The sequence below is a fragment of the Eimeria tenella genome, genomic scaffold (genome assembly GCF_000499545.2).
Source record: "Eimeria tenella Houghton genomic scaffold, Eth_scaff54, whole genome shotgun sequence".
NCBI lineage: Eukaryota > Apicomplexa > Conoidasida > Eucoccidiorida > Eimeriidae > Eimeria > Eimeria tenella.
The window spans coordinates 139,976-148,900 of record NW_013543408.1 but is presented as its reverse complement, the minus strand read 5'-3'; the positions used below and the strand labels follow the sequence as shown (position 1 = coordinate 148,900).

General features: G+C 47.0%; 3 protein-coding genes across 3 annotated transcripts in view; 2 read left to right on the top strand and 1 right to left on the bottom strand.

Moving 5' to 3' along the window:
• Nucleotides 1-381: 381 nt before the first annotated feature.
• ETH_00014420 (NAD-specific glutamate dehydrogenase, putative) lies at nucleotides 382-4,505 on the top strand (the record flags this gene model as incomplete). Its single annotated transcript, XM_013377516.1, has 8 exons — nucleotides 382-499; nucleotides 1,024-1,156; nucleotides 1,430-1,806; nucleotides 2,251-2,342; nucleotides 2,994-3,114; nucleotides 3,481-3,575; nucleotides 3,876-3,958; nucleotides 4,322-4,505. The coding sequence occupies 8 exons, from the start codon at nucleotides 382-384 to the stop codon at nucleotides 4,503-4,505; spliced, it is 1,203 nt and encodes a 400-aa protein (XP_013232970.1).
• Nucleotides 4,506-5,830: 1,325 nt separating this feature from the next.
• On the bottom strand, nucleotides 5,831-6,520 carry ETH_00014415 (uncharacterized protein; the record flags this gene model as incomplete). Its single annotated transcript, XM_013377515.1, has 1 exon — nucleotides 5,831-6,520. One exon carries the CDS (start codon nucleotides 6,518-6,520, stop codon nucleotides 5,831-5,833), a length of 690 nt encoding a protein of 229 aa, XP_013232969.1.
• A 982-nt stretch (nucleotides 6,521-7,502) lies between these two features.
• The window catches only part of ETH_00014410 (arginyl-tRNA synthetase, putative), a gene marked incomplete at both ends in the record, with an annotated part of 7,617 nt that continues 6,194 nt past the window's right edge, over nucleotides 7,503-8,925 (top strand). Inside the window, 4 exons of the mRNA XM_013377514.1 lie at nucleotides 7,503-7,638; nucleotides 7,853-8,061; nucleotides 8,446-8,527; nucleotides 8,722-8,864. Of these exons, the coding sequence (XP_013232968.1) occupies nucleotides 7,503-7,638; nucleotides 7,853-8,061; nucleotides 8,446-8,527; nucleotides 8,722-8,864 (570 nt within the window). The remainder of the gene's footprint in view (nucleotides 7,639-7,852; nucleotides 8,062-8,445; nucleotides 8,528-8,721; nucleotides 8,865-8,925) is intronic.

Sequence of the window (8,925 nt, the reverse complement as noted above, 5' to 3'; positions counted from 1 at the left end):
GGCGGCGGCGGCGGAGGAGGGGGAGGGGGAGATGCGCAGCAGCACACGCAGCCGGAGGCCGCAGCCAGACAGAAGCAGCAAACGCCACGAAAATCCTACAGATAGATGAGAAGCAGCAGATAAACGCCACTGCAGCAGCAGCAGCAACAGCAGCTAGGCAGCAGCAACAGCTAGGCAGCAGCAGCAGCTAGGCAGCAGCTAGAAGCAGCTAGCAGTTAGCACCCCTGCAGCCACTAGCTTGCAGCAGCAGCAGCTGCTGCCCCCGCACGCGCACCCGCAGCAGCAGCTGCAGCTGCAGCAGCAGCAGCAGCAGCAGCAGCAGCAGCAGGTGCGGGTGTGCGCGCAGGGATTTACGAAAAGCTGGGCCTGGACGAAAGGGAAATGACTCGCATTCAAACTGGAGGCCCCGATGGGGACTTGGGTTCCAACGCTTTGCTGCAGACGAAGTCGAAAACCCTCGCGGTGGTTGACGGGGCCGGAGTGGTTTACGACCCCGAGGGTTTGCAAACCCTAAACCCTAGCCCCAAACCCTCCGCACCCTCCCAGCCCTTCTCCCCTCCCCCGCAACACAACGCGCATGCACAGACGCAAACCTGCGCGAACACCGCCCGCTGCTGCTGCTGCTGCTGCTGCTGCTGCTGCGGGTTGTTTGGTGTTCGTGTTGCTTCGGGGGGTGTTTGGGTTTGTTTTGCCATTAATGCTTTTGAAATATATTTTGTTTTTTATTTTACGAAATAAAAGGTTGAAAAATATTTTTAATTGAATGGAGTTTGGAATGAAATGCGATTCGGAATTGAAGTTCGTTCAAATGCAGAAAGTTGATCAAACATGAATATTTCGTGGGGTTGCTCCATCTTGGCGTCAAGTTGAATCCTTTGAATGTCTTTAATCCCGAAATATCCAGTGTAGTTCATTTCAAAACTAATTAATCCGCAAGGGTAATTAAAATGGCGAAAAAAACGCGAAATCGGGGTGGGCGGGGGAGAAACTTTGGGTGTACGTACAGCTGAGCTGCTGCTGCAGGACTGAACGCCGAAGAGCTGCGGCGATTAGCGCGTTTGCGATTTAAAGGAGAAAAGACTTCTTCAATGCTTTTCGACTCTTCTCTTTTGTCTCCAAAAGGATTCAAAGTTCCCCAAGACGCAAGAGATATCACGTAAGTCCAGCAGCAGCAGCAGCAGCAGTACCAGCAGCAGCAGGAGCAGCAGCAGCAGAACACGTCTGTCGCTGCTGCTGCTCCTGTTACTCCTCGTAGCATTACTTGGTCAATTGCCATCACTAAAACTACGCTCCTGCTGCTGCTGCTGCTGCAACTACGATGCCAAATCTGCTGCTGCTGCTGCTGCACGAACCCCGGGGACTCCGTTTTTGCTGCTGCTGGCAGCAGCACCAGGACGCGCCGCTGCTGCCGCCGCTGCTGCTGCTGCAGGCTGCCGGACGGGACCTACGTGGCGAGCGGGATAGAGTTTCGGAACAACTTCCACCTGTCCAAGTTCGCAGTCTGCGACCTGTTCAACCCCTGCGGGGGCCGCCCAGCCTCGGTGAACCCGCGCAACGTCGAGCAGCTCTTCGAGCAGCAAACGGGCCTCCCCAAGTTCAAGTTCATCGTCGAAGGCGCCAACGTCTTCATCACCGACGAGGCCCGTCGGGAGCTGGAGAACCGAGGCGTCATTCTCTTCAAAGATGGAAAGTCGCCCTTGCTTCTTTTGCTTTTTCGCCTTTTTTCCATCTTTTTGGCTTTTTTGGTCTTTTTTGGTCTTTTGGGGTCTTTTTTTGGTCTTTTGGGGTTTTTTTTAGTCTTTTTGGGTCCGTTTTGGTCTTTTTTGGAGTCTTTTGGTCTTTTTTGGTCTTTTTGGGGTCTTTTTTGGATCTTTTTCAGTTCTTTTTGGTCTTCTTCTGCTGTTCATTTTGTTCTTGTTTTCCTTTGTTCATTTTGTTCTTGTTTTCCTTTTATTCGTCTTGATGTTTTATTCTTTTTATTACGTCTTCATTCTTATTTTATTCCTCATTTCGCTCTTTAATTTTATGTGGTGTTTCGAATGAGTGGGGTTGAAAAGATTTGAAAAGGCGCAGTTTGGAGGATTTCTGGAATGGAGTTTGAATTTGAAAGTGTTTAAAGAGCAGAGGTTGAATTTAAAAGTGTTTTTGAAGAATATTTGCATTTTAATTTCATCTAATTTCATTTAATTTCATCTAGTTTCATTTAATTTCATTTAAATCTCCCAAAAGTTTCCAAATTCCTCTCTGCAGCTTCGACGAACAAAGGCGGAGTCACCAGCAGCAGCATGGAGGTCTTGGCCGCGCTGTCGCTGACTGAGGAAGAGTTCGACCGGCATATGCGGGTAAGCTCCGCGAAAAGTCCTTTTAATGGACTTTTTGAACGCCATTTCAAACAGAGTTTCCAATTCCACAAACAAAAGCGAAAAATAAACCCTTTAATTCCCCAGTTGGGCCTTTAAACGGCGAAAAACGGAGAATATCCCAAAGTTTCGAAGCTTGAACGCACGCCCAGCAGCAGGAACAACGGAATTCAACACAGAACAGATCCGCAGAAAAAACGAAAATTTTCGCCAAATTCGGCGGAAAATTGCGAGAAATTAACAAATAGAGTTAAATTTGGAAAGGGAAAAGAGCAAAATCGAAGAGAAAATTGAAAATCGCGTCGAAAAACTCGAAATCCACCGCGAGATCCTTATTTTGAATTTCCGTTACTTCCGGAGCTTTTGCGAATTTCGGCTTTAAATGAGCCGCCAAATGATTTAGTTGCAAATTAATTTGAAATTGATAATTGAATTGCACAATTCGAGGGCTTTTTGTGCATTTTCGGTCGAATTGCACTTCTCGTTTCTGCAATTGGGCTTTTGGAAACTTCTTGAAATGGCTTCTTGCGGGCCAAGTTCCCTCGGAAATCCCCCGAAAAGTTCCCTTTTTTCGTTTTGTTTTCTTTTAAAAGTTCCCTTTTTGCAAATTTCCTTTTCTTATTCCCGTTTTAGGTCAAGGATCCAAATAATCCGCCAAAGTTCTACAAAGATTACGTCGAAGCCATTTTGCAAAGAATTCAAGAAAACGCAAGACTTGAATTCGAAGCCATTTGGAATGAAGCGGAAAGAACAGGTTGGAATATTTATTTTATTTATTTATTATTATTTATTATTTGTTTGTTTGTTTGTTTCTTTGTTTCATTTCATATGGCTTTGCTTTGGAAGACTGATTCGTAATTGCAGTTTCAGGTTTCAAATGCAGCAGCTGCTGCTGCTGCGGCTGCTGTAACAGCAGCAGCAGCAGCAGCTGCTGTAACAGCAGCAGCAGCAGCAGCAGCTGCTGCTGCCGGTGTAACTGCTGCTGCTGCTGCTGCTGCTGCTCCCGCTACTAACTGTTGCTGCTGCTGCTCCCTCTCCTAACTGCTGCTGTCGCTGGTGCTCACTAACTAATATACTACTACTACTACTACTACTGCTGCTGCTGTTGCTGCTGCTGCAGGGATGCACAAGTGCGACTTGACGGACATTTTGTCTCAAAAAATAAATCAACTAAAAACAGATATGGCGGGCTCCAGTGCTCTTTGGAAAGATGAAGTGAGCTAATTAAATTAAATTAATTAAATTAAATAAAGTAAATGAATTAAATTAAACTCATTAAATTAATTAAATGCAGCTTAAATAATTAATTAAATTCAATTTAAAAGATTCAATTAAATTCAGTTGAAATAGTTAAATCCAAATGTCCAGTTTTTCATTTTTTTCTTCACTCCCCCATTTGCAAATTTTCTCCTTCAGCCATTCCACCATAACTAATTAATTAATTATTTATTTATTTATATTTATTTGTTTTATTTATTTATTTATTTATTTATTTTTATTTTATTTAATTTTTAGGCACTTGTGAATTTCGTTTTGACGAAATCCATTCCGGATGTTTTGGTGCCGGGGCTCATCAGCGTGGAGACATTTCGCCAGAGGTGAAAAATAAAAAAATTAATAAATAAATAAAATAATTAATTAAATAATTAATTAAATGAATTAAATGAATATTAGATCAGTTAGTGAGGGGATAGGGGCTTAATAAACAGACTTTTCGGTTTTAGAAGAGCCAAGTCTTAAGAAAAGCAAGAAATGGACTTTCGGGGAGTTCTCGAGGGTTTAGGGTTTAGGGTTTAGGGTTTGGGCTGCGTGCCGGCGTGGACTCACCACTGTGCGTGGAGTAGAGCCAGTGTTCACTGCCCATTGTTTCCCACTGTTTAGGGTTTAAGGGCCTAGGGTTTAGGGCTTAGGGGCCAGGGCCTAGGGTTTAGGGTTTAGCGTTTAGGGTTTGGGGTTTGCAGGGTGCCCGAGACTTACCAGCGGGCGATATTCACCACTTTTTTGGCTTCGCGTTTTCTTTACAAACAGCCCTTCACAGCAGAGGCTTCGGCCTTTGCCTTTATTGCTTATCTCGACGAAATAAGATCGCAAATGGCAGCAGCAGCAGCAGCAGCAGCGCCCGCAGAAGAAGCAGCAGCAAAATGAGACCTGCTGCTGCTGCGGGGAAAGTGCAGCGCGAAAGTTAGCATTCCAGCCTTTACGCTTTTCGGAATTGAATATTTAATCTGCATTAATGAATTGTTACAACTATTTATTTGTTTGTTTATTATTTATCATTTATTATTTATTTATTTATTTATTTAATTTATTTATTTATTTATTTCCACTTAGTACCACCTAGGGAGTGCAGAGGAACAGCCGCGGAAGCTGCTGCTTCTCTTTGCATGCAAAGTTGGAACAAAAGAGATACTAAATGAAACAAAAACAAATAAAATAAAAATAAATATTAAAATAACTGTTAAAATAATATAAAAATAATATTAAAATAAATATTAATTCAAATTCGACAAAAAATGCATGCAGAAGTTGCTGCAAACGCTACGCCCTCCAGGTGTACGTACACCGCAGCTCAACGCATACCCCATTCTTCACTTTCCAATTTCTCCGAATTCAAATAAATTAAAATGTTGCTGCTGCTGCTGTTGCTGCTGCTGCTGTTGCTGCTGCTGCTGCTGCTGTTGTTGCTGCTGCTGCTGCTGCTGTTGTTGCTGCTGTTGCTGCTGCTGCTGCTGTTGTTGCTGCTGCTGCTGCTGTTTCTGCTTTTCGGGTGTACGTACACTTCGTGGTCTGCGCTGGAAATTCGTGCAAGTTGACTTTCTCTGGAGTTTGCGCTGAGTGTTAAGTAAATAAATAAATAAATAAATGAATATAAATATAAATAAATGAATATAAATGAGCAGATATATTTGGATCAGCAGTGGGGAAATCCGAATGAACAGAATTTCCTCGTATAAAATAAATAATAGTAATTCTTATTTGCTGGCTTTTAATTTGTATCTATTTTATTTATATCTTTTTATTTATGTTTTGTTTTATTTGTTTCTTTATTTTATTTTATTGTATTTTATTTGTTTTATTGAATTAAATGCTGCCAACTTCTCTACTCCGTGCTGCTTGCTGCAGCTGTATCTTTGCTGCTGCTGCTTTAAGTACACCGCAGCAGCAGCTGCTGCTGCTGCCACAACAGCAGCAGCAGCAGCAGCAGATGGTGCTGCTGCTGCTGCAGTTCAAAGGCAAAGGAAACAAATAAGTAAATGAACTAAGTAATGTAAATAAATAAAAAATAAAATAAAAAATAAAATAATAATGGAGAATGTGGGGCCCTGCTTGACAATTTGCACTTCTTTAAGAAGGAGTTGTTTTGTTTTTAGGAAGTAAAATAATAAATGAATTAATAAGTTAATAATAATAAATAAATAATAAATGAATAAATAAATAAACGTGACAAGTTAATATTTACAATTCTTCATTTACAAGGGCGCAGCAGCAGCAGCATCGGGGTGTCCAGACACCTCACTTTCTGCTGCTACTCCTGCAGCAGCTAATAAGCTGCTCAGCAGCTGACTCTGTGCTGCTGCTGCTGCTGCTGCACCTGCTGCGAGTCCCGCGGCTACTGTTGCTGCTTGCACTGCAACAGCAGCAGCAGCAACTGCAGCAGCAGCAGCCGACGCTGCTGCTGCTGCTTCCTCTGCGGATGCCCTCGCCCTCGCTGCTGCTCGGTCTAAAGCCTCAACCCCGTAGTACACGCTGCCCAAACTGCTGCTGCTGTTGCTGTTGTCGCTGCTGCTGTTGCTGCTGCTGCTGGACAAGTAAGCAAAGAGGGGCTGGTTGTTGAGGGCTTGCTGCTGCTGCTGCGGCCCCAGCAGCACCAGCCGCAGCCCTGCTGCTGCTGAGTGCCTCTGCTCATGCACGTCTTTGACCAGTGCGAATGCAGCGCCGCTGCTGCGCGCCTCCCGGTGCTGCTGCAGCAGCAGCGGCTGCTGCTGCTGCAGCTGCAGCTGCTGCTGCTGCAGCAGTAGCAGCTGCTGCTGCTGCTGCCGCTGCAGAAGAAGCCTCGGGGAGTCCCTTATTACATAGCGAACTATAAACCTGAGATCGGGCTCTGCGCTGCTGCTTCTCGGGTGTCTGTGTCTGCTGGGGGAGCGGCTGCTGCCCAGCATTGGGGTGTACGTACACTGGAAGCGCGCCAAAAGAAGCCAAAAGAGGGAAAAAAAGTTTCAAAAGAATTTTAAACTTGGAAAACGAAACGAACGCGGCGGTTGGGGGATGTCTGTACACCGGAAGCGCAGCAAACTGCAGGTCGCGTCGGCAGCTGGCGGGGTGTCTGTACACCTGAAGAGCGCGCGCCGGCGCCGTTCGGGGCCTCTTTGAACGGCTAAAGCCCCAAAAGGAGGCTTAAAAAGGAGGAAATTGGGGGAAGAATTCAAAAATAATGCCATTTGAGGCGCAAAAGTCCATTTAGAGGCCCCGGGAGTCCACTGACGCCCCGGGGCCCCTGCGGCGCTGAGCCAGCCCCGGCAGCCGGTGCTGCTGCCCCACATTCCGAGCTGCTGTAGCCCTTAATATTAGCGAGGAGTTTAAATGGAATTAAAATACATTTAAAAACAAAAAACAAACAATTTGCTTCCTTGCTTTCGCAGCAGCAGCAGCAGATCCCCCAACCCCGCTGCAGCAGCAGAGCAGCAGCAGAGAGGCCCCGCAGCTCGTTGGGAAGTCTTTTGCTTTTTTGCTGCTCAAGTTCTCCAGAGTTCTTCGTTCGGGCCCCACACCATTCTCCTCTGCTGCTGCTGCTGCTGCTTCTAGTGCTGCTGCTGCTGCGAGGCGCGGCAGCCGTTTTATATTCTTTTTCATCGTTTTATTCCATTTGTCTCTTTTTAATTTCCCACAAAACAGATTTGCTGCTGCCCCTCCCCGCGGGGTGTCTCCACTCCTCACCGCCCCGCTGCAGCAGCCCCGCAGCAGCAGCAGCAGCAGCAGCAGCAGCACCCGCAGCAGCTGCTGCTGCTGCAACCCCAGAACCCTCCCGCCGCATCCCCACCCCCCCCAGCACCCGCAGCAGCACCCCGCGCAGCAGCACCCGCAGCAGCAGCACCCGCAGCAGCAGCACCCACCGCAGCAGCAGCAGCAGCAGCAGCAGCAGCAATGGCTCCCGGAAAGAAGCAGCAGGAGGGCCACGAGGATCCGAGTCGTTTGCGAATTGCAATTGTCAACGGCGATAAATGCAAACCCAAAAAGTGCCGCCAAGAATGCAAAAAAAGCTGCCCCGTCGTCCGCACAGGTCTCTAGCAGCAGCAGCAGCAGCAGCAGCAGCAGCAAGAGTTCGAGCACTACGCACCCAGCAGCAGCAGCAGGCGTTCGAGCACTACACACCGAGCAGCAGCAGCAGCAGCAGCAGGAGTCCCAGCCCCACTCAGCCACGCCCGCAGCCCAGCAGCAGCAGCAGCAGCAGCAGCAGCAGCGCGAGTTTGGGTCCGTTTGCTGCGGTTTTTCAGGGAAATTTTGCATCGAGGTGGAGAGCAGCAGCAAGGTGGCGCTCATCTCCGAGCCGCTGTGCATAGGCTGCGGCATTTGCGTCAAAAAGTGTCCCTTTTCTGCAATTCAAATAATCAACTTGCCCCGCGACTTGGGCGCGGAGGTGGCCCACAGATACGGGCCCAACCAGTTCAAGCTCCACCGCCTCCCCGTGCCGCGTCCCGGCCAGGTCCGCGCCTTTCCGGCCTGCCTATCCGCTCTTTTGGGGTTTCCCTATCCGCTCTTTTGGGGTTTGGCGCGCCGGGCGCCCCCGGGCATTCGGGCCGCTCTTTTTCGAGGGTTTTCCAGTGCCTGGGGACCTCGGGAACGCCGTATACGCTCTTTTAGGGTTTGGGGGTTTTGGTTCCGTTGTTTCTTTTTCTTTCATCTTTGCTTCTTTTTGGCTCCTTTTAATTCCTCATATTTCTTTTTTATTTTCTTTTCTTCTTTGACTTTTGTCCCTAGTGACGCAATTAAATCAAATCGAATTAATTTATTTAATTGAATCAATTGAATCATTTATTTATTTATTTATTTATTTTTAATTTAATTAATTGAATTAATTGTCTTTTAGGTGTTGGGACTTGTGGGCACAAACGGCACGGGAAAATCGACGGCCCTCAAAATCCTCTCCGCCAAACTCAAACCCAACTTAGGTAGGGTTTAGGGTTTAGGGTTTAGGGTTTAGGGTTTGGGGTTTGCGGGCGTTGACGAGCCACTTCTGAGGGGCCGGGCAGAGGGCTGGCTGGTGCGGGGCCCGAGACTCGCTTCCTAGCGTTTAGGGTTTAGGGTTGAGGGTTGAGGGTTGATTTTGAGGGTTTAGGGTTTAGGGTTTACGGTTTTGTTGCAGGTCGCTACGCAAACCCTCCGGAGTGGCGGGAAATAGTTGCAGCTTACAGAGGGTCTGAGTTGCAAAATTATTTCACGAAAATAATTGAAGAGAATTTAAAAGCTGTTGTCAAACCCCAATACGTGGACTTGATCCCCAAACAGGTTCAAACCCTCAGGGTTTAGGGTTTAGGGTTTAGGGTTTAGGGTTTAGGGTTTGGAACTT